The 23779-nt window shown below is 44.6% G+C and overlaps 2 protein-coding genes across 2 annotated transcripts; one reads left to right on the top strand and one right to left on the bottom strand.

The window, feature by feature from the left end:
• Positions 1 to 589: 589 nt before the first annotated feature.
• On the top strand, positions 590 to 10058 carry NANS (N-acetylneuraminate synthase). The gene is made up of 6 exons (XM_055699490.1): positions 590 to 768; positions 1798 to 2013; positions 5402 to 5501; positions 5740 to 5894; positions 6947 to 7213; positions 8378 to 10058. Exons 1-6 carry the CDS (start codon positions 637 to 639, stop codon positions 8585 to 8587), a joined length of 1080 nt encoding a protein of 359 aa, XP_055555465.1. The 5' UTR covers positions 590 to 636; the 3' UTR covers positions 8588 to 10058.
• Positions 10059 to 11146: 1088 nt separating this feature from the next.
• TRIM14 (tripartite motif containing 14) lies at positions 11147 to 23082 on the bottom strand. The gene is given in 9 exon segments (XM_005446884.1): positions 11147 to 11286; positions 11289 to 11488; positions 11490 to 11617; positions 11619 to 11743; positions 14461 to 14553; positions 15750 to 15903; positions 16948 to 17181; positions 18075 to 18170; positions 22900 to 23082. Coding segments are annotated over 9 exon segments (1353 nt in total).
• Positions 23083 to 23779: the final 697 nt, after the last annotated feature.

A 23779-nucleotide genomic window follows, 5' to 3' on the forward strand; every position in this document is an offset into this window, starting at 1 on the left:
CTCCGGTGTCTCGGCCCCGCCGCGCTGCTGCGCGCCCGGGGGTTATCCTGGCGTCACCGTGCAAGCGCTGTCAGCACCCAGTGCTCCCCGTAAAGCCTCTGTGTCAGTAGCGGTTGCCGCAGGCCGCCCCGGCACGGCTTCCCGCGCCCCGCTCGGCCGCCGCACAGGAGCTGCCGTGGCCAGGCCGGGGACGCCCCCGCCGGCGCACCGGGACTGGCTACTGGCCGGCGGCCCCGCGCAGCGCGGACACACGCTCCGTGCCCCAGCCCGGGCCGGGGTGGGGGGCGCCGGCGGCTGCGCGCCATGGGCGCCAAGCTGGAAACCTCCGCCAGCGCCGGACCCCTGCCGCGCACCGCCCGCAAGCGCCGGCCTCGCTCGCCCCAGAGCGCGGCGGCGGCCGCGGAGCCCCCGACGGAGCCAAGCGCCCCGCAGCCCCCGCGTCCGCCCCTCCCGCCGGGGCCGCACGGCCACCCCGCGCGTAGCGGCCCCGGCAGCCCCGCCCGGCGGCGCCCGGGGCGGAAGGCGGTGGCGCGCGACCCCGCCCCCAGGCGCGGATTGGCTGCTCGCGGCGGGGCGGGCGGTGGCGTCCCGCGGGCCGCGGAGCGGCGGCGCAGTCGCGGGGCGGCGGCGGCCATCATGTCGCGGGAGTTCGAGCTGTGCCCCGGGCGTCGCATCGGCGGCGAGCAGCCGTGCTTCATCATCGCGGAGATCGGGCAGAACCACCAGGGCGACCTGGCGATCGCCAAGCGCATGATCTGCATGGCCAAGGTGGCGCGGGTTGGGCGGGGGCGCGGCGGGGCCCCGCGGCGGGCAGGGCTGCCCCGGCCCCGGCCCCCGCAGAGTTTCGCTCCGCGCCGGGTGGCGGGCCCGTTCGCCCGAGTGAGGAGGCCCCCAGGCCACCGGCACAAGGCGGGAGGGGCCCCTCCCCGCGGGGGACACCGCGGTCGGGCCGCACCGCCCAGTCTCCGCCCGGTGGCAGCCGCGGGGTGACTTACGGGGCGGAATTTTTAAAGCAGCTACGTGGGGACAGTGGCGGTGAGGGCCCGCGAGGCGGCTGCTTGCTTGGTGGCCTTCGGGCCGTGCCTCGCAGTCGGCGACCCCCTTGTGCTGGCGTTCGGGGCCGCGGACCCGGTGTGTGGCCGGTGAGGGGCCGCGGGCTGAGGCCGGGGTGCTGAGCCGTCCCTCGCCAGCCCCCAGTTCAGGGTGTGTTTGAGGGAATGCTGGTGTCATCCAGAAGACGGCCACGCCGCTTTAAAATGCGTTGCCACATACATCAGGTATACCAGTGTTAGCAAACAGCATATCCTCCCTGAGGGAGAAGTCACGGTGTAATGCACTTGGCCTGTGACTGTGGTGTAAGGGCAAAATAGCTCAGCAAGGATGTAACTTCACTGTTAATTGTCACTTCGTACAACTTTTGGATTCATAATCCCTCTTCTACAGAGTCCTGTCACTTGTTTTCTTGTAAAATTACTGCATGAGAGCTGAGCTTGGAAAATGCCACAGAAATCAGCTCTTCAAATAAGTGGCATGCATGCTAAGAGGCGGTTCACTTTTGTAGTTTTAGTATGATCTCCTAGATCGCTGCTTTACCAAGTGTAACAGGCATTTTGAAATGAAAGGGCTCACGGCTGTGCAGGTCCTCTGTCACTGTACTATTCCTGTGATTGCTTCTCTTGGTAATGTGAAAACTCCACTGCAAATGGGCCCATTGGTTGCACAGTCCTGGTGTTCAAACTTGGGATGAGTGTGGTTTCACTTGGAGTTCCACTCAGTGTGCACCGGCTTGTTTTGCAGGAATGTGGAGCGGACTGTGCCAAGTTCCAGAAGAGTGAACTGGAGTACAAATTCAACAAGAAAGCCTTAGAAAGGCCCTATACCTCTAAACACTCCTGGGGAAAGACCTATGGGGAGCACAAGCGCCACTTAGAGTTTAGTCATGACCAATATAGAGAGCTAAAGAAATACGCAGAGGAAATTGGCATTTTCTTCACAGCTTCTGGCATGGATGAGGTATGTGAACTGTACTGAAATGAAACGCAGAGTCCAGCTGCTGTATGTTGGTGATTACTTAGGTGTGACAGTTCTTACATGAAAAAGAGTAAACACGTGCGGATGTTGAGTGTAAATGAGGAAACTAGAGTAACTGTGCTTCTGCCAGTTCATTTGTGTCTCTACAGTGGTTGAGTAAATGGCTGAATGTTTCAGAAGGCCTGTCACTTATGCTGAGGTATTTATACATAGTAAATCCTGTTAGAGATCAGGGCTCAGTTGAACTCTATGAACAATCATGGGAGTTCAGATCAGGACAGCAATCTGACCACTATCTGGTGGTGCCTGGTATATTGTCTCCAAGCATTTCAAACTTCCCTCTGTATTTAAACCTGATTCCTTTCTTAACTTAATCCCTTCCTCTTCCCCCCCCCACTCCACCCCACTATTTACTAGACCTCAGCTGGTGTTTTTAAGCAGCAGAAATGCTTATATTCCTTTTTCTTTTATTAATCTCTTGGAGAGGGTCTCCACCTTGCCCTGTTACTCCTAAAGCATTTACTGATTTTTGTCAGTGGGCTCTTGAACAGTCGCTCAGCAGCCTGTAAACTCTATAAAGCTTACCTGCTGCGGTTCTGCCTCAGATTTAACTGTTGCTTGTTGCCTACCTCAAAATAATGATAGTTACAGTTATTACCAAATGCAAGGTACAATTGAAATGTGTAAACTAGAAAGATCAGGTGACAGTTAAATTTCAATATAGATCAGATTGCAGACTGTTTTACTTTTCTTCGTGGCCTAGAAATTACAGAGAACCAAATTGAAAGAGGCCTTCCAGAAGTAAGCTAGCCACTCTTGCATAAGGCAAAGCACAGCTTTGTCCTTGTCTTTCTGCAAGTAGCCTTATCCAGGATGGGACAAGAATGGGTATTTAATGTTTTAAGGTGATTTGTTCAGTGCCTCACTCTCCTTGCCATCAGAGAGAATTCTTGATGTGTCAGCTTAATCTCCTTTCTCATAATTTTTTGTTCTCCCTCATCTGACATAGAAGTTTGTACTTTTCTTGTCTCTCCTCTCTGTGTATTTGAACTCTGTTATCACATCTCTTTTCTGTTTTATGTTCTCTGGACTAAGCAAATTAAATTTCTTCCATGTTTTTATGCTGTCTTTTCCAGTCTCTGACCACTGTTACTGTTTGTATTAACTTGCTGTCCCTATGGACCAAAATCCTTGAATTGCTGTGTGCCAGCTGAGGTGGTGTGAGCACCAAATGCCATAAAAGATTGCTTCAGACATCTGACAGACAAAAATGTGTTTTGCATGTATTGCAACAGCCTGATGCCATGGGCTTAGAAATAGATATGTGAAAAGAGGGTGTTATGATGTTTTTTTTTATTGTTGCCCTCATGACTAGGAGACCTGGTGAACACCACCTACTCTTTTAAGAGGAGTAATTAAATCCAGTAGTCTTGGACTTCTGTAGGGGATCTATATGGGACTTCTCTTTGGGATCTTAAATGCCCATATGCCTTTTGGGGGAAAAAATCACACTCCGATGTTGAAACCTCCAGCTTCTAAAGGCTATAGTACGATGCCAAACACCTTTCATATGCAGCAGCTAAGATCACTTTCTACCTCTGGGATCCCTCTTTTTCTCAAGATGCAGTGCTCCTTTGTGTGTGGCCTCATCAGCTAAGTAACAGTACTGAGTACTGGTACATGTTTGTGCTTTTTTTTTTTTTTTTTGAACAGTAATTACATTGCACAGCTCCTAAGATTTCTGGTGGCATTTCTGCAAGACACGGGTTTGGAATTTTTGGCAAGCATCATCACATAAATTGACGTTCATAAGTCCTTGCGAATACATCAACTTCTGTAAATTGAACATAATCTCTGGAACTTCAGTTATGTCAAAGAGGTTATTTGTTTAACTGTGTGAGGATATCGATGAAGTGATGTGTGAAGTAAATATAAAAGCTATGAGTAACTCCTTTATCTGCTCTGTTCCGGTGTGTACTGGAGACAAAACAGGATCCCATTGAACCACTCCCTTTAACGTCGTCCCTGTTATTTGAGATTACTTCCTGTTCCTTAATTCTCTTACAGAAAAGCTGCCAATTTTCAAGACGTATTTACCTAATAAAGAGTGGTCTTAGTTATGAGGTTTATCCATCATACTTAATTTTGTACAATCTCCTCAGATTAGATACGTGGCTTTTTAATATAGTGTCGTCATTGTCTTCATGCATAATGCGTCTTAGTGAATAAACTATATAAAGGAGATGTTATGCATCCTAGGTACAAGAAATTGAATCGGCATCATAATGACAATATAAAAATTAGACTGAAGAAGGTGTGATTCTCTTCTGGATATTAGTGCTCTTTCTCTGGCACTAAGTAACTGTGACTGCAACAAAGAATGAGCTGAAGTAATAAGTGTTCGTGGGTGGTTGAAAGGGGACAAAGCTAGGTAACTATTTCATTGTTTCCCCTGGATGTGAATGGAGGATTTCAGTATCTTTTGCCTGTGACAGGTTTGGGATTTTCTCCCTTAAAAGTACTAATTTTCAAAAGGCCCCTTACTGGTGCAATACTGATTTACATGGAGCCTCCAATAATTTCTGAATATAGCATACACGTTTTTTAGAAGAAGGAAAAGTATAATTAACATTTGAATAAGCTGTTCTATAGTTTTTGGCATATTTTATATTTATTTTCTAGTCTCTCTCCCAGAAGCACATGCATTTTGGATTTCCCTTTTGGGGCACTTAACTTTTTTTTACAAGTGCTTATTCAGTGTGCTCAGACAGTTTTTTAGAGTGATAGATCTACTCAGGTAAACTACTTGCAGTTTTAAACACTGTTTGTGGTTTAGTATTTCTGAACTGCAGAAAGTATGTGGCAGGAAGACTCTTTGTGTTGCATGCAGTACCTTTCCCCTTCAACAGCCAAGCTCCCATCTGCAGGTAGTCGCTGTCTCTGGTAGTGCCAAAAAAAGAAAGCAAGAATGCTGTGGCCTGCAAGGTCATTTTGAAGTCAGAGGAGCAGTGGAGCTCACCTGTACTAAGAAGCTGTACCTACAGTTGTTTTAAGCAGCTACAGCTGGGAGACCAAAGAGACTGCCTTGGGACAGGGATCACAGTCAAAAACCTGTGGAAAATCTGGTTTTGTAGTAGAAGTATAAAAGAAGGCACTTAGGTAATACTTCACCTGGAGGAAAGTCAGAAACTAATATCCTCTGAATAGTAAGCATTATTTCAGGAGCAGAATATTTCTGATATATATATATAACCTATTTAATTAAGCTTTGGCTTTGCTGTTTTAAAGGGTTCTATATTTGCCAGCATGGTGCTACTCTGATAACAGCTGAACTGGTGTGTTAAAATGCAGTGGTTTCTTTTCCTTGTAGATGGCAGTGGAATTTCTACATGAACTAGATGTTCCGTTTTTCAAAGTAGGATCAGGAGATACAAACAATTTTCCATATTTGGAAAAGACTGCAAAGAAAGGTAAGCATTTTCTTTTGAGCCATCTTGGTAAACATTGCTGTGTGTAGGTAAGTTATTAGATCTTTCCTCTAGTTGATTTTGGAAAAAACTCCACAGTACTTTTAGAAGAAAATCACCCTCAGACTTGGGGAATAAAAGGTTCACCCAGCTTTCTTGTCTAGTTTAACCTCAAGAATTTATCTTGTGTAGCTTTCTTACAGATGTAGGACAAAACATGTGCATGTTTTCTAATGGCTAGGTCGCCCAATGGTGATTTCCAGTGGGATGCAGTCAATGAATACCATGCATCAGGTCTATCAGATCGTGAAGCCCATCAATCCAAACTTTTGCTTCCTGCAGTGCACCAGTGCATACCCACTTCAGCCAGAGGATGTCAATCTCCGTGTTATATCGGTCAGTGAATAACCCAGAATGTGGCATGGGTAGGGTACCAGAGAGGGGCTGTGCACTTCTGTTGAGATGTATTTCCAGATCTTAGGCATGCTGGAATTTGCTTCTGAGAAGTTAGAAGATGTATCATGTTCCTCTAATTCATGCAAGTGTTGAAGTAAAATTATCCATTGGATCCTCTTTTAGAAGAATCCAGCTTTGAGGAATATGATAAAGGATATTACTGGAGCATTCACAATTAAACAGAGGAAAATATGATACATGGTTAACAGGTTAACGCTGTGATTTTTAGTGCAACGAAAAAGTATGTAGACTGTTACCATTAATTAAGGACGTAATCCTAAATAGAGGGCTAGAACAAACCTTTGTTAAAAACGCTTCATGTGAGTTTCAGAGCAATGAAGAAAATGGATTAGGACCTTGTACAGTTTCCTTCACTGAAAATATTACTTGGATATGCCTGATAATGGTGCAAGAAAATTTCCCCAGACAGGCCAGTGTTCAAGCACTTGCCTAGCTTTACGCACACGTAGTATGTTATTTTTAGTGGAACAGGACATGCATGCATTTAATTGCTTTTGGGATTGGGTCACTGTCCCTTATGTATGGCTGAAAGGATTGGTTCAAATTTTAAATACAAGGTTGAAGAAATCTGCTTTGGATACAGGTTAAGTTTAACCAGTCCACTGCGTTCTTAGATGAAAATTGAGCACTACTCTTATTACTGTAACTTACAGTGATGTGTGTAGGCTTTGAAGACCTTGAAGAGTACAACTGAATTAAAAGGAAAAGTGTAAGAGAAGTTGAAGAATAGAACATAACGCCTTTTCCTTGTCAGTACTGATAATCCTAGTGAAATTCTTAGAACATGACGGTCCGTAATGTAGTGTGACTTGTTGAATATAGAAAAGAATTCATTCTTAGCATAACCAGCTGCTTGTTTTATTTATGCACAGTAAGTGTCCATGGTTTTTATTGCAGTTATCACTGTTAAATTTGCTTTGTCTTTTAAATTGCTACCTTGGTAATTCAGACCAACTCTGTCATGATTCAAGGCATATCAGTCGGCTTTTCCCGATATCCCCATTGGCTATTCGGGGCATGAAACTGGCATAGCCATTTCAGTGGCAGCTGTGGCTATGGGTGCTAAAGTAGTGGAACGCCATGTGACTCTTGACAAAACATGGAAAGGAAGTGACCACCAAGCATCCCTGGAGCCAAATGAACTGGTAGAGTTAGTGAAAGCCATCCGTACTGTGGAAAAAGCGATGGGCTCTCCAGTCAAACAACTCCTGCCCTGTGAAATGGCTTGCAATGAAAAGGTAACTTTTGCTTTTGATTCATGCATAGCTGAAACTTACTTAGACCTATAGCTAATAACTCTCTCTTCAGAGAAATAGCTTGCTAATTGTTTATTGCAGCAGTATTTCTGCCTCTGCACTCAAAAATGCATGTGTGGTGTTTATGCTTAGCCCACTGCAACGTTAAGTGTAGACCTGTCATTTCCTATAAACTGCTGTTTCTGGCACTCAGTAGCCATTGTTGGCAAAGCATAATGTTGGCAATTTTGAGTATAATGGAGTTCTGTATGTATTATTCAGTGATTAACTAAGTTGGGTAGAATCATGGAATCATTTAGGTTGGCAGTTGAGTCCAACCACTAACCTAACACTGCAGAGTCCACCACTAAACCATGTCCCTAAGCACCACATCTATACATTTTTTCTTAAATAACTCCAGGGACGGTGACTCAACCATCTTACTGGGCAGCTTGTTCCCATGCTTAACAACCCTTTCAGTGAAGAAATATTTCCTAATACCCAATCTTAACCTCCCCGGATGCAACTTGAGACCATTTCCTTTTGTCCTATCACTTGCTACCTGGGAGAAGAGACTGACACACGTGTCACTACAACCTCCTTTCAGGCAGTTGTGGAGAGTGATAAGGTCCTCAGCCACTTTTTTGCCAGACTAAACAACCCCAGCTTGCTCAGCCACTTCTCGTAAGACTAGTTCTCTAGGCCCTTCATGAGCTTTGTTGCTCCAGCACCTCTACGTCCCTCCTGAAGTGAGGGGCCCACAAATGAACACAAAATTCAGGGTGTGGCCTCACCAGTACGCAGTACAAAGTACTTGGTAATAGAAATAGGAATAATAGGTCTCTATGACTGTGTACGGGCTGCTTTTACACTAAGTTAGAATACTAGTCAGTCTTAATCAGATTCCCTCCATTCTGATTCAGAAAAATTTCAGGGAGCCATTATCTGATTTCAGAAAGGATCTGGATGTTCCCAGCAGCCTAGTTACAGGCCAGGTTTCCAGGCTAACTCAACCTTCATGTGGAATAAGAACTGATGGGGAGGGCAGTTCCACACAACCTGTTCACAACTAACCGCAGAATACTTTTTTAGCCTTTTTTGGTATACTGAGCCTAGGAATGTGTTTGACAAAACTTTCTGTTTTTTTTTTTCATTTCTTGACTGTAGCTGGGAAAGTCTGTTGTGGCGAAAGTGACAATTCCTGAAGGTGCAGTACTGACACTTGATATGCTGACGGTGAAGGTGGGAGAGCCTAAGGGATTTCCCCCAGAAGCCATCTTTGATCTGGTGGGCCAGAAGGTTAAGAACAAAATTGAAGAAGATGAAACCATCACTGAGGAAGCAGTGGAAAATCATTTCAAGAAAGTGAAGTGCTAAACCAAAGCACTCCATTCCATTTTCATTATATAGTACTGCACTACTGCACAACATATTTAAGTATAGCAGCATGGTAGATTAGAAGAGGTGTAATTACGAAGATCCAAGCAGGTTAGAATTTTCAGGTTCTCATTAGTGGAAGTTCTGAGGCAAGTGGATCTAAATGATGAAGAGTAATTTTGTTAGAAACCGTATAGAATTATGTCTAGAAAATAACCATGCTCCTCCTTTCTCCATTCCACTTAACCTAGATTAATTTGGAGTTTTGTCAAACCTAAGACCACAGTCTGCTGCTTTCCAGCTTTCCTTTTCTGTTAATAATACAGTAAATCACAATAACTTTGTCTGCCCTTTGAACTGTTCTAACCCCATATCTTCTGATGTTCCTCTCTTTTATGCCGTTTTCCTTACCCTTACGCCAACAGGATGCTAGTTGCAGTTGAATGCAGATGAGTGAAAGTTTACATACACTGAACAGAAGACTACACATGCAACCCGATGGATCTGTCTCAAAATGAAAGCCTTAGGATAAGGAGTCTCAAGATAAAGCAGTGGGTTGCAGGAGTCTGCGCTCTGGGGAAAATGAGGTGCTTGAGAAAGCTAAGTTCCCAAGAGACAGCACCAAGAAAGGAAGCAAACTGGATATGTAGAAAGGTCCCATTTAAGGGTCAAGAGAAAGATTAAGGGAGGAAAAGTAGATCTGGGATGGGTCAGTGGAAATAAACTTAACCAATGCTTAAAAACAAATGTCAAAAGCATCTGTTGTTAGCGGAGTGATGCCTGGAATGTTAAATCACTTCTGCAATTCATTTGGGTACCTGTTTGTACCTGGGCGCAACCTCTCAGTTAGGAGGCCAAATACTTGTGAATATTCAGCAGCCTTATTCCTGTACTAACAAGAAAATACATTGGATTTGCTCCCCACCCCCCGACACTGGCGGTTTAGGCAGCTAAGGCTGGCAGCTTGACTAGATCACATCACTGTGCTCCAGCGTGACTGTCAGTGCTCCTCTTGTGTGTTCTGCTCTTGCATCACAGCTTCTCGCTTTTCAAGAAATGCAATTCCACTCCTGTCAGCTTGCTGCTCTTCCCTTTGTCCAGGAAGAAGCCATATGGCAGCAGCTGCAAACCAAACATCCCTCAATTAGCTTGGTTAGCATAGAACTTAAAACTGCTTTGCTATAATTCTGCATTTTTCTGTGGTGGAATCATTTACTAGTGACGGTTATTGGGAACTTGCTACCTCTTTGTCTTGAGTTGGTGAAGTATTTTGAATTTGGTGGTGGTGTCTCTGTACTTGTGAGCTGTTAACTTTTAATATGTCTACCCTTCTGCAGTTCTGAGGAAACTGCCTTTATATAGGATACATATATAGGAAGCAGAGATTCTTTGAATCATGTGCTTGACTGTATGTGAGCTCTGACTGATGCAGTGTGCTTGCCTTACATTAAAAAACTACTCAATTGTTGAAGGATTTTTTTATTTATTTCAAATTTGAAAAATTAATTTAGCTTATAAAACAAGCCATTGTTACTGTGTTTCAGCCTACGGTCAGACCTTTCCTCTGGCAGCACCAGTGATGATTCCAGGGCCTTCAGTATTTTAACACCGTAAGATTACCTGACCTGCTTCAAGTAGCAGTGGTTCTTCACTGCAGCAGGGCTGGTAGTGGCTGCTGTAGACATACGTTCCAAAAGTTTCCAGGACTTTAATTAATGTAATGGGAAAAAAATAAATTATACCTATACAGAAACTTGCAAGTTTCTCTTTCTAGTTTTATGTGGGCACACCTTTATCCAGCTGCAGTTAAAGAGCCTGTGCAAACAGGACACAAAACCAGATTAAACACAAGTGCCCTACTGACCAAGTGTTTTTATTGCACCTGTGGGTCCTTCAGGTATTTCATCTTCTATTTGGGATGGTACAGAACTGTTTCTCATGCTTCCACTTTGTGCAGGAAGAACAGGGCCACCCAGAAGCCCAGTACAGAGGCTGTGTCGCAAGTTAAGACCAGGTAATGGCTAATAAGTGTGGCTACAGAAGCTCCTACTCTTTACTTGAAAGGACCTTCCCAACAGTCAGTGCCAATTTTTGATTCTTCCAAGATGATACTCAAGTATGAGCTAATTCACTTGGTGCATTTATTATCCAAATCTGACCTTGTCAATTATAACAATCTGCAATATATGAACTTGAAACTTGAGCCAAATTAAACCTATCACCATACACAACTGCAGCCTCCCCAGGCAGATGAGGGGAGGAAGTTCATAAAAAAAGACGGCAATATTCAGGTTCAAATCTGAGTTGTAATATGCTTCTTTCAACTGAACTTTTTCCATTTTGCAAGTTGAAAAAAGTACAGAAATATATATGGCAATTTAAATGTTATATCAACATAATTTATAAAAGGCAGATCACCTTCCCCCATTGAAAAATGCATATACTTTAGAAATTACAGTTGGTTTTCTTGAACTTATCTGTTACCATCTGAAAGCATCACAGTTACAATTTTCATATGACAAGATATTTAATTCATGTATCTCATTGTTAAAATGGCTTTCATAGACAAAGCATGAAATAGAAGGCTTTATTTTGCTTTTGCTGCTTGCAAACTAACATCCTTAATGTTAGTTTGCATATTCCAATGGACGCTTCCCAGAGCCTCAAGGCTGGGTAAACTGGTTCTGTAAACTCGCAGCAGAGGTGTGCAAGTGAGCCACGCCATCAGTAACATTGTAGAATGAAAGGATTCCTGCTTCATAATCCAGAAAAATGCCAATGTGATCAGGATCATCTTCTATCGAGATAGGGATTCTCTCCCCCTTGTGAAATGCCCAGTATTCAAAATCAAATTTCTTAAGGCACCAAGGTGCTCTATTCCAGCCCAGCTGACAGGTTTCAGTCTCCTTTCCTGCCAGTGGAAGGGTAGGCTGTGCCAATCCACTATCCTGCTCCAGCGTGAAGCACATCAGCTTCCCAGTAATGGCTTCTGGAGAGGAATGCGTCTCTCCCTAGCACTTGCCATAATTTTATCGAATCTCTGGGGACCACAAGGGTAAAGTACCCTCCTCCGGTTACAGCTTAATACAAGACCGTCGTCAGACAATGTCAGCCTTGGATGAAGGCTGTCGTATTCCCAGGTTGGTGATCTTGCATCTGCAGTCAAAGCCATAAACATATTTACTACATTTATCATGACTCTTGAAAGAAGTCCAAGTTATAAAAAACCTGCAGAAGACATGTCTTGTGACCTGCAGTTTTGCAAGGGAAAACCTGACATTTTTAATAGAAAGCATTGCACTATTACATGCACCGATGCTTTAAAGTTGTATAGGCTATAAAGCAGGTCAGTAAAAGACATATATAAGTCAGTATATGCATGGTTTACAAATGAAGATGAATACAGCTAGGTGGGGAGCGAACGCTGCTTTATGCAGAATAGTTGGGAGACTTCTGGTGGGATTGCAGCCTAAGGGTTTTAGAGGGCACTAGAGCAGACTCATGGGTCGTGAGATCCCGTTCCGCTGAAATCCCATGTGAAGATGCACTATGAGTCTGTTTCTCATGTACATTGCAAAGGAACAACTTAACAGCTCCCAGGGGATTTATAGCAGTTCACCTGACCGGACATTTAGAAAAGAAAAATCACAGTCTGAAACTACACCTTGGAAATCACTGTCTTAGTCAGCAGCAGCTTACAATATTTTTACCATGAAGCAGCTGTCACAGGACCAGAAATCACAAAGCCAGGGGAAAAAAAAAAAAGTACAGTCAAACAAGTTTGAAATGACACAATCACAGAGGATAGGTCAAAAAGCTACAAGATTTTTAAGATTAGATTTTTCTCAAGACACTTGTCCTACAATGTTGAATTGCTGCACGTCCCACAAAAGTTTTCATAACTTACTCTATCTCAATAATTGGCATGTGTTAGCATGTTTTTTCTGATTTCATGTTCTAGAAACAATCTAGATCCTCCCTTCGAAAACAGCATCTGGCATCCTTAAACAATCCCCTTCACTCTTTCTGTCAAGCCTGACAAAACCAGCATCAGGAGTTTGGTACCTAAAAGAACATACATTTTCATGAATTACAGTACTTTCTAGAGTACTGGCTATTAGATATAAACTTAGCTTGTAATCTTAAAACTATTCCAAATAATAAGCACATCTATTTTCTCTCGTAAATGAAGAAAACAATACATCCAGACACGGACTGAACAGCAGTATACTTGCAATGAAACTGTCTGAGTCACATTTCACTCAGTTCATAGCTGGTTTTTTTTGACCAAATATGAATTTAATCTTTGTCTAAATACACTCTGAAGCTCAGATGTTTAAAGATGACAAATACATTTAATATCCTGAATCTCCTTTTCACACTAAGTAAATTGCTTTTTAAATTAGGCTTAGGGAAACAAGTGTTTATAATATTTCAAAATCCAGACTTCTTTATTTCTCTGCAGTATTGCATATCTGAAATGACATATCTGGACCTGTGATATCACAGAGTACAGTCTTTCACTTGGCTTTACAGGCAGCATAGTACTAAAGGAACACAAAATAGGGGGCAACAGACCCACTGAAGCAAGAACTTCATTATTTTCCTTGCTCTTCAGTGTTGAACTTAGAAATGAAAGGTAATTATACAGCAGGTTACTGTATGAGAGAAATCTGCCTTTGTAACTGAATGAATTTGTTGCTATTTCCTCTCCTATATTGTCGCATAGAGCCCTCTCCCCCAAAATAAATATGTCTAACCAGGACTGACTGGCATATTCCACAGTCTAAAGCCCAGAAGCTGTTTTCATTCAGTCTGGGATCCTCTCCTCTGCCATCAAAGCAATGCATAAACCATTCCCCTTCACTCTCTGTTGGTCCTTTGTTACTCTCCCACGATTTCCTGCCTGAGCAGGGAAGGCTAAGTAAGTATGGTCTCCCAAAATTCACCGTGAAAAAGCACCCACACTGTAGCCTGTTAAAATGCCCACAAGAGAGGACAGACACCTTGCATTAAGCAAGAATCCATTCACTACACATGTAATTGCAACAAAGAGTTGCGCTCTAATACTTGTCTGTAGTGTTTCAGAAAAGAAAGCAGTACACATACTTTATAAGATACAGAGGACCCCACACATCCTCCTTGCCTTGGTCTGGACTCTGACATCAGCTGTGTTTAAAATACAGGAACCAGTGATGCACCATTGTCGGTTGTTTTATACACGGAGCCTAACTAACAGATCATCTTCATCTGGGTAGGATCACTGCGCACACCTGGGTACCAGAGATGAAGCGGTTGCTTCGTTTGAGGCAAAGACATGCACAGAATGATGCTCGTGTGTGAAATGCATGCCATGGTGCTAGAGCGCCAGCTACTGATACTCTACCCGCTGCAATCTGCAGTGAAATGGAGAAGCAAATATATTGCACTGTACATGCAGTGGGTGTTAACTGAAGCATCATCATTTGCTAAACAAAAAGAAAGACTTCAGGATTTTGATTTTGGTACTATGTCTGTAAACAATGTTAAAACTTCCAAAAGTGTACCACTACAGGGGTACATCTCACACATGCAACATCTTCCTGTGATCTCCACCACCCTTTAGTTAGAAAAGCTAGTATTGGCATTCATGTGGCCTGAATAGGTCCTAAGTCACACCTGTGCACACAGCTGGTGACAAAAGACAGGAAACAGGAATTATTTATGCAGTTAAAACAGCACACTACAGGATTCTTTCTTCTGAAGGACTGACTATCATGATTCTTTGTTCCAAGTCACTTCCAGCAGGAAAACAATGGGGATATTAAGTTTGTACAGAACACAAGAGCCACAAGTGTTTGGAATGCTTCTAACTTTAATTCAACCATACTTACGTTTTAAGAAAAGCAACCAATCAACAGAAGACATGGTTTTCAACACCGTTCCAGGCTCCTTCTTTGCAGTGGCATTAAGGCTACTGAAAATGTCTGGACAGAGGTGGAAAGGGACAGTTTAGGGAGTCTGCTGGTGGAAGAACATGGCTGTACTGTCAAGAAGATTTTAAAAATGGAACACCATGGACTATTTTGCTGGACAAGGTATTTGGATTTTGCCTCTTCGGTGTGAATGTCACCCATGTTCTGGGGAAAGACATGCTGCCAGACTCCATTTTCTAACTTCATGGGACAAACTGTGTTACTTTTGCTGGGGAAGAGCTATCATTCTGTATGCTTTTGACATTATACTCTTCAGACAGTATGGAGGTGCTGGATCCCAGTGTTGCTAAGGAACCACACAACTGGACACAACCCCAAGTAAGCACCCCCCATTCCTCAAAATGCGTCAAAAAACCTCAAAAAGCACCCTTATCAGATGAGAACAGAGTCAGGCAGCTAAAGGCAATGGCAGATGCTAGCTACAGAGTACCTGCACGGTACTGTCTACCAATTCATCACACATCCTGCAATGTCCTTTCAGATCTGGTCTGACCATTTTCCCCTGCACCCTGCTTTACCGTTCTTGGTGGCAACTCTCAGAAAAGGGATTATTAAAAAGTAGTTCAGTGAAATGTGATGGCTGGTGTGTTGCCCTGCTAACTCAACAAGTGGCAAGGTTTCCCCATGGTTATCTGGCTTTGTGGCAATGTGTCTCCTTAGGAAACTCCTTGCCTTAATCATGCCAAAGGTCACTTAAGGGTGAAATACCAGCTCAAAGACAGAAGGAGCTCTAAGCTGAACGTGTTAATCCATCTTTAAAGTACCAAAGGCTAGAGAATTTCTGCCTGAGACAGGTATCACCAGGTACATCAACTAGAAAAAGCTTTCAAATTTGCCAGATACCTGATGTTCCATGCCACAGCACTTACACCCAGCAGTGACTGAAAGCATAGAACAGCTACGTTGTGTAGGTGTGTTGAAATAACTGATCAAGCTGCAAAAAAGCATCAGACAAATTCTAAGGCACAAAAGGCCATCCTCAGAGTTGAAAGAGGAAGCTCTTATGTTCCCAAACCACCACCGCTATAGGAACATTACACAAATGCTGTTAGAGAACAGTACCCATGCCCAAAAAGCTGCTGTTTTCTCCATCTGATTTGGTAAAAAGTCCTGCTCTTACTTACAGGCCTCACTTTATTTAAAAGGAGGCCAGGAGAAAGCAAAATTCACAGCGTTCTCCCAGGTACCTTCTTTAAGCCAGGCTTCCAGTGGTTTCTGTAGAATGGACTGAATAAATGTCACAAAGTGCTCAAGTATGTGCTCAAATGAGAGAGGTATTGGATGCCATTGTTCCAACAGGTACCTGGGCTCCTGCATTTCCTTCTCGATTTCTGTGCATTGCTGAAGGCAGAAAACCAAATTCTCCAGTTAGTAGAGACAGTGACATGAATGGACTCTTCCCTCCCAGCTCCCACACACCACAGAGCAAGGACAACTCCATCATTATGGAACCTGCCTATTAGCTCATTAGCCTGCCCATTAGCTCCTCCTGCCAGTGGAGCCAGGGCCTACCTCGAAGATGGACAACCCAGCAGTCATTGTTAAAAGAGGCCCTTCCGGGACACTCCAAGATGGGAATGAGTTTAACCTGGCTAGGGCCCTCAGCCGAAAATCCCAACAACGGGAACATTAAACCACTAAGTTTTAAAAGCAATCTAAAGAATAGAACCCAACATCCCCCACAAAAAATATCTCCCAAACCATGGAGAGCAGCTTCCCACGTGGAGGTGTGTTGCTAGCACACCTGGCAGAATGCCAGGACCATGTCATTCACAACAACAAAACCTCTAAAGTCTGCTAAGTTGCAAGGATGTAAAAATGCACCACAGGCCTTCCCATGGAGAATGGCATCCTTTGGCTGTGTCAGGGCATAGGCACATGGCAACACACCCTTCCTAAGCAAGGAGAAGAATTTCATTAGGCAAGATAAGCTGACATTTATCTGTAGGCAAAAAGAAAAACACTGCTCCCCTCCAGTAAAATAATGGCTATTACTCAGGGTGATTAGGATCTCCTGTGACTAAAAAAATGAGAAAATTTAGCCTTCCTCCTAAGGTTCCTAAGAGGACTGTCTTTCCTCAGACCTTCATGTAACAGTACATAACGCAAGACCTGATACAGCATTTGTCTTCAAGATTAAGAGATGTGTCTAACTCTGTTCCATATATGTTTTCATGAATTTCATAGAGTTGAAATCAATGCCATAGAAGGAACATCTAACAGCTCAAAAATCAGGAACCAAACTGGTACACCAAAATACGAACAAAAGGATTAAAAAGTGAGAAAGATGCTGCTTATGCACAGAAGAATCTACAGATGAGATCACTAAGGCAGTTTACCAAGGACTATGAGGGTAAGAGGTAGAAAGAGACCATACAATACCACCTCCAGCAACCGAACAGGATCACTGTGCTATTGTATTTGTCTGATTCGATGTGAGAAAGTCTCTAGGGCTACAAGCTTTTGTCGACAGGACTCCAACTGCTGATCATGTGCTTCCGGGGCTTCCTGAGTCTTTCCATCAATTAAGTTTTTTGTGAGACTCTCCTCTTCCTGAAGAAGTAACAGGAGCTCAGTCACTTTGTCTGACAGCTGCGTTTTGCTCATAATGGCACATGCCTATAGATGAAGCAGAAAAGTGTCCCCCCGCTACTCAACAGACCATAAACTTTACAGGCATTTCTCTCCCAGGCTTTCAATGTTACATTTTTGGTTGAATTTTACTGATTTGCTGCATTTCTTGAGGAACAGGTGTTTACCGCTTAAGGGAGAGCAGCTAGGATTTACTTGCTGATGTCGTGGATGGAAAAGCTTGAGGGCAGATTCCAAGATGCTTATTTTTGCAGAAAAGGCTGTTTGCAGCTGGAATGTAATAGGGTCAGGTCAAAATGCTACAAGCAGCAGATCTGGTCCTTCAGTAGCAACACTTTGCCCACTTTTAAAGCAAGCTAGGGTCAGGGAGCTGCTAGGAAAAGAAAGCCACTTCAAAACAAAGTGGCATCAAACCACAATGTCCCAAAACTCTACAGAGAGAGATGTCTTACTGATGTTTCTGTAACAGAGATGCTTAGAGATGTTCCTCAGAGCAAAAGCCATTTCATGCTCTATAAGTGACATGGAGCTTAGCATACGTTCCCACTCTTAAGACAGAATCAAAGAACTGTAATTGCATTTACTTAGCTCTGAAGTCAGACTATTCAATAATGCAGTTCAGTGCAATGCAACATCAGTGAAGCCAGAATAAAATGTAGTTGGGGCTATTTAATATTCCTCTGCACAAAAATTTCAACACCGCTCTTCCAGAGATGTTCGGCTGATCAGGGGGTGAGGGCCAGGCCTTTGGAAACTCTTTCCCTGTTCTCTCCCTTTGGCAGTAATATGTTGTGATGGATACAGGGAATAGACTCTATTCCTGAAGGAGTAGCTGCCTGGGTCTTTGAATAGCTACAGAGAAAGCAAAATGTCTGTCCTTGGAAAATGACCATCCAGTGGAGAAGCAAACCACACTTCACCTTCAGATCATTAGCAGCCTGCTCTACACTTCATCGGTTACCAGCTTCTTGCTCTTTTATCTCTTCTAGATCCTTCAAGCACAATGCCATGAGCTTCTATACAGCAATGAAACAAAATAAAAAAATATTGTATCAAAACAACATATGTAAAAACCAGAGATCTATACAACTTGCTTTCCTATAGGAGAGTATGTCACTGAAACACCCAGTTTACGGGGCTTACTAAGGACAGTAGTGATGAAACATAAGGATTTCCACCTGCTCCTGGTCCTCATACTGGAAAGATTCAGAGAGCTTGCAAATTAGTACCATCCTCATAACAAAATTAGTACCATCTTCATAAGGAACAGGGAAACCTATGGGTGAAAAAAAAAGATTTTAATCTTTGAATCCATGGCACTGTGTATTTCAAGACGACTAAATGCTTGTGCATTTAGCAGCTGCAGGGCAGCTAGCCAAGTACTGTTCTTGAAAGCACCAGTGGGAGGCTCTGTCTAGAGTCAAACCCCAGTGAATGTTCAGGATGCTTCCCAGTGTACAAAAGACCAATCAGAAAGATGCCACTATCACTTACAGTGATGATGTAGTCTGAATGCCTGCAACAACAAGTATTATCAGCTTGGCTGGTAATCACAGTCGACGAGGGTCCCCCGTGGAGAGTCGGCCAAGTCCCGACAATCACACCAATATGGCTACATGCCGTGCTCACTTTATTAAACAAACAGGTCATATTTATAACTTAAACAGACCGCTCACCAGACTTTACACACAGGTGATTGGATAAAAGTCTCTGGGCCACGCGGGCGTCCGTGTGGCTGACCGGTGGGCATGCTGCAGGCGCCTGATCAGAGTGTGCCGATGAGAGTTGTGTTGATTTTGCGGTTCCCAGGACTTGCTCCGCACCTAGCTGCTTGTTTGTGCATAGCTTGTTTTCCTTCTCACACTGCTTGTTCCCGGGACGATTTAAAACTGCTCTGCAGCTTCAACTAACAGGCCTGGGTTGTCCAACCCGGACAATGGTAACATATGTCCTTGGTCCCTTAAAAATCCCTCTACACACAGTGATCTGTGATACTTGTGGTGTGCCCTGAGATGCACTGAGCAGCACAGCATCGTTAATATTCTGCTATGTCTAGCCTCCACAGTTTCTCACCAAGAGCCCTCCAAAATGGGCTGTCCTCTGTCCAGCAAGTTTAACAGTCTTGGTGCACTTGGTGATGCACTTTTGTCATTAGTTCCATGAAAGATCCAGGCAATGCTGCCCCACGCTCTCAGTGCACCAGTGTTGTAACAGAGCCTGTCAGTAAACACCAGACAAGCTCCAGAGCTGTAGCTGTTATTAGTGTCCTGTTCTGCCCCTGGGACCCAGTGAAAAACATGTGCGTGCACATGTACTAGCTCAGTGCAACATCCCCAGCTCAGCATGGCATTTAAACTCTGCCCGGTAGAAAAACTGAGTGTAACTGTTGCTTCATGGGCAACAGTTTGCATTTCTGACAAGTGCTCCTTTGAAAACACATGCAATGTTTCACTCATTATGACAGAATCAGAAGAAATTGGGCTCCCAGATAAAGTCAGAAACTTGCATCTGGAATTCCCTTGGCACAGGCACATCTGTGCAAACAGATAAATGTTCTTGCATGGAGCAAGACACTCATGTCATGCTGTTCATTCCAGCCACAATTTTTCAGTCTTGTTCCTGAAGGGCCATGAGGGTTCTGCAGCACATGAAGATCCAGGAGTTCTACTATGTACCAGCCTTCCTCAATTTATTTTACAACCTAGATGTCATTCTCTTCCTCTAAGACTGACAAAGACCACAAAACAAAACCCACTCTTCCTTTGCTGCTAGTAAAACACATCACCTCAGGCACTCACTCCCTCAGAAGAATGATCATATGCAAATATTTATGTCAACCCCAAGCATTTATGGTTAAGCATTACTTGCTTTGCCGAGATAAATGAACAGGCTGCTTCATGGTAGTGGAGACACTGTGTCTGCAATGGTGGCAGGCAACCCATGTCATTCACCCTGAGGAACCAACTCTGAAACATTCCTTTAGGGATTGCCTGGATGCCCCAACTCACGCAAGTGAAAACACTGTAAAAGCAAGGATTTCTGAGAGAGGAGACTTGTAGCTCCAGTCACGCTCACAGGATACATATCAAGCTGTCCTGGTTTTGGCTGGGACAGAGTTAATTTTCTACTTAGCTGGTACAGTGCTTTGGTTTGGATTTGGTGAGAGAACAATGTTGACAGGACACAGATGGTTTTGGTAGCTGCTGGGTAATGTTTATACTAAGTCAAGGACTTTTCAGTCTCTCGGGCCCTGCCAGTGAGAGGGCTGGAGGGGCACGGGGAACTGGGAGGGGACACAGCCAGGACAGCTAACATGAACTAGCCAGAGAGGTATTCCATACCATATGACATCATGCTGAGTATATAAACTGGGGGAAGAAGAAGGAAGGGGGGACATTTGGCATTATGGTGTTTGTCCTCCTGAGTAACCGTTCCGTGTGCTGGAGCCCTGTTCCCTGGTGATGGCTGAGCACCTGCCTGCCCATGGGAAGCAGTGAATGAATTCCTTGATTTGCTTTGCTTGTATGCACAGCTTTTGCTTTACCTATGAAATTGTTCCTATCTCAACTCTGAGTTTCACATTCCTTTCTGATTCTCCTCCCTGCCCCTCTGGGTGAGGGGGGAGTGAGTGAGCAGCTGTGTGGTCCTTGGTTGCTGACTGGGTTTAAACCATGACATAAGCATGCTGGTCCTGTGCCCTGCATTCAGGAGCACAGGGAGCTTCCTTCTAGATGATCTTATACAACCTTAGATCCAGGGATGAACTAGCTGAGGGACCCTGCACAACGGTTCTCATTTTTTCTTAGGATCCACAGCCAGGATTTGCTAAAAGCACTGAGGAAGATTCTCACATGCTGTGGTTGATGTCACATCACAAAGGCTGCAAAAAATAACTTCACCCAGCAAAGAAAATCACTACTCAAAATATTATCTCTTAGGCTATGACTACTTTTGACAGTTTGTGCCCAAAATCTCTGCAGCCCTAAGCCAGCAGATGTTAGCAGACACTTCCAAGGGACAGTGTCACACAGGGACCCAAGTTTCTACCCTGCTCAGTTCCTTTTTGGCACAGAGACAAACAGCTAGTTATCCACAGCACCTGCTCCCCTGTGGCCAACAGACTCCCAGGGAACCAACATAACTTGTTGCTTTGTGCTCCTTACCCTGGCTCAGATCACATTGCCACCACACGATACCTGCATCTGCACATTGCCCTGGTGTCATGAAGGGAATGCAAACGCTGTAGTGAGCTCCCAGCTGCAAGAGGGACATGAAAGCGTACCAGCAGGCAGGAACAGTGCTCTGAGTCACTCTGAAATCTTCAGTGGTCTTTCCCCTGTGCTTCTGTTTGCTTGCAGCCTAGTGTACTGCCCCCTGCCCTCATACTGCTAACACAAAGTGCAATAAAATGCCAGAGTAATTTGGCATGACCTGTGCATCTGACAACTGTCTGAGGGAACAAGGGAACTTCCTAGTAACGCTGCTCCAGAATGCCAGAGTAGGAATGGGAAGGAGCTCTCTGAAATTGTGGAGATAAAAAAAAAAAAAAGCTTCCAAACATCAAACCTCTGTGTTACTAATTTTTAAGCCTCCAAACTTAGCATCTCAGCATGCAGGCCTCAGCATGCTCTCCTGAATAAAACAAAGCGCAAGGAGGAAGCAAGCTTACAAAACCTCCTGGGGCTGCTCAATGGACAGCTAAACTGGGACGAATAAAAAAAGCCTAGGGAAGAGCCTTATGCTAGTTGTGGCTGGGATGGAGTTAATTTTCCCCATAACAGCTCCCATGGTGCTGTGTTTTACATGTGACTATACTACAGTGCACATGAGGGTGGGAGGGGGCACAAGCAGGCAGGTGATCCAAACTAACCAGAGAGATACTCCATGTAATGTCATGCTCAGCAACAAAACAGAAAGGAAGGGGGTTAAGGTAGGTTTATCCATCTTTTGCCCAGGAATTGGCTGGGCACTGGTCTGCCCATGGGAGGTGGTGAGTGACTGCCTTGGCATGACTCGCTTTATTCTCTTTCCCTCTTCTTCCACTTCTTCTTTGCTTATGAAACTATTTTTATCTCAACTCACGAGTCTTCTTGGTTTTAGTCTTCCTTTCCTCCTCCTCTGTACCACCAGGCAGGGCAGGGGGAGCGAGCAGGCAGCCGTGTGGTGCTCAGCTGCCTCCCAGGGTTCACCTGCAGCAGCCCCTGCCCCTCATCCCTATGGAGCCGTCAGAGAACAGGCTCCCTGCATGGGGATTCACTGTGGTCTGGCAAGCTACAGCAACGGGGGAAGGGATAAATAGAAATGGCCTTTCCTCGTCTCCTGATTTTCTGTGTTTCTGACAAAGGTACTTCCAGCCCAGCAATGCAAAAACCACCACCCCACCCCAGGGCAACTACACAAGGTGTGAGAAGAAAGTGTTGCTGTGTGTGACCTGACATGTCACCTCCCCCTTGTCCCCATTATGTGTGTGCTTGGGTTGTGACTGCACTCGGAGACAGCTCCCTCCCTCTCACACACGAACCACCACGTCCCTGTGCAGTGACAGCATGCTGGCCCCTCTCCGCATGGGGTTTACAAAGCACTTGTCAAAACACTGCCCACTGCCACAGCCCTCAAAACCGCTGTGACAACAAATGCCAAGCTCCACAGCCACTGGCTAACAACGCAAAGCCAGGCCACAGGCAGGTGGGCCCGACTGGCCGGGCCAGGCCTGCCACTGCCGCATGGCCCGCAGCCCTTGGCAACACTCGTCTGCTTGTGGCAGACGGCGTGGGGCAGGAGGTGGACGCGGTGCCCGCGGTGCAGGCCCAGGGCCCCGCAGAGGGCACAGACACAGGGCCCGCAGTCCTGGCAGAACTGTGGGGACGCACAGCCGCAGCCCCAGGCCTCGGCGACACCTGGGGCATGGGGGCATGCAGCCGTGTACATGTACAGCCATGTACACAGCCACGTCTGCCATGTCCCAGGGGTGGCAGGGGCGTACAGCCCGCCAGGGAGCCGTCACCATCAGGTGCCCCGGCTGGCACATGGCCTGCTCCGGGGAATTCCAGCTGTGCCGATGAGGAATGCCCATCTTAGTAGTGCCACATCAGTTCAATTTTCATGTGTAATTTTCATTTTCCTGAAAAATAAATAAAATTTTGAAGTTTCTAATTTTACTGGCACTGAATGTTCTTTCTGTTTTAACATTTCCATTAAGAAAGTAAATGAAAGTAGAAATTCTTTTGTGGCTTAATTGCTCACTATATAATTTTAAAATACAGAAAATTGTTCTAGGTTATCAGAAATGTATTGATGTATACATTGTTCTTGCTAATTTTTAGCAAAATACACTCTCAAACACGTAGTTTTCCAACTATACTTACTGCAGCATTATGGAAAGATAGTATGCATTAAAGGAGTGTCAGAATTACTTCAAACTGATATTTTGAAAGCTTTCCTTTGCCTTGTGGTGTTACTGAGTTGGCTGTGTACTGGCAAACCCTTTCAGAAACACACACCTTTTAAAACACCAAATAGGAAAGTATCCCTGACAAATAGGGATGAAGAAAAAGCTAAGGCATTCAATGTTTTTTATGCTTCAACCTTTAATACTGATGATAGACCTTGGGCTGCCCGGTCCTCT

The sequence above is a fragment of the Falco cherrug genome, chromosome Z (genome assembly GCF_023634085.1).
Source record: "Falco cherrug isolate bFalChe1 chromosome Z, bFalChe1.pri, whole genome shotgun sequence".
In the NCBI taxonomy this organism is placed as follows: Eukaryota; Metazoa; Chordata; class Aves; order Falconiformes; family Falconidae; genus Falco; species Falco cherrug.

What these genes read in the sequence shown, in the direction of transcription:
- NANS (XM_055699490.1), top strand. Translation starts at nt 637, where the DNA reads ATGTCGCGGGAGTTCGAGCTGTGCCCCGGGCGTCGCATCGGCGGCGAG. An exon ending in GCATGATCTGCATGGCCAAG is followed by an intron (nt 769 to 1,797) that starts GTGGCGCGGGTT and finishes CTTGTTTTGCAG; the next exon opens with GAATGTGGAGCGGACTGTGC. An exon ending in CAGCTTCTGGCATGGATGAG is followed by an intron (nt 2,014 to 5,401) that starts GTATGTGAACTG and finishes TTTTCCTTGTAG; the next exon opens with ATGGCAGTGGAATTTCTACA.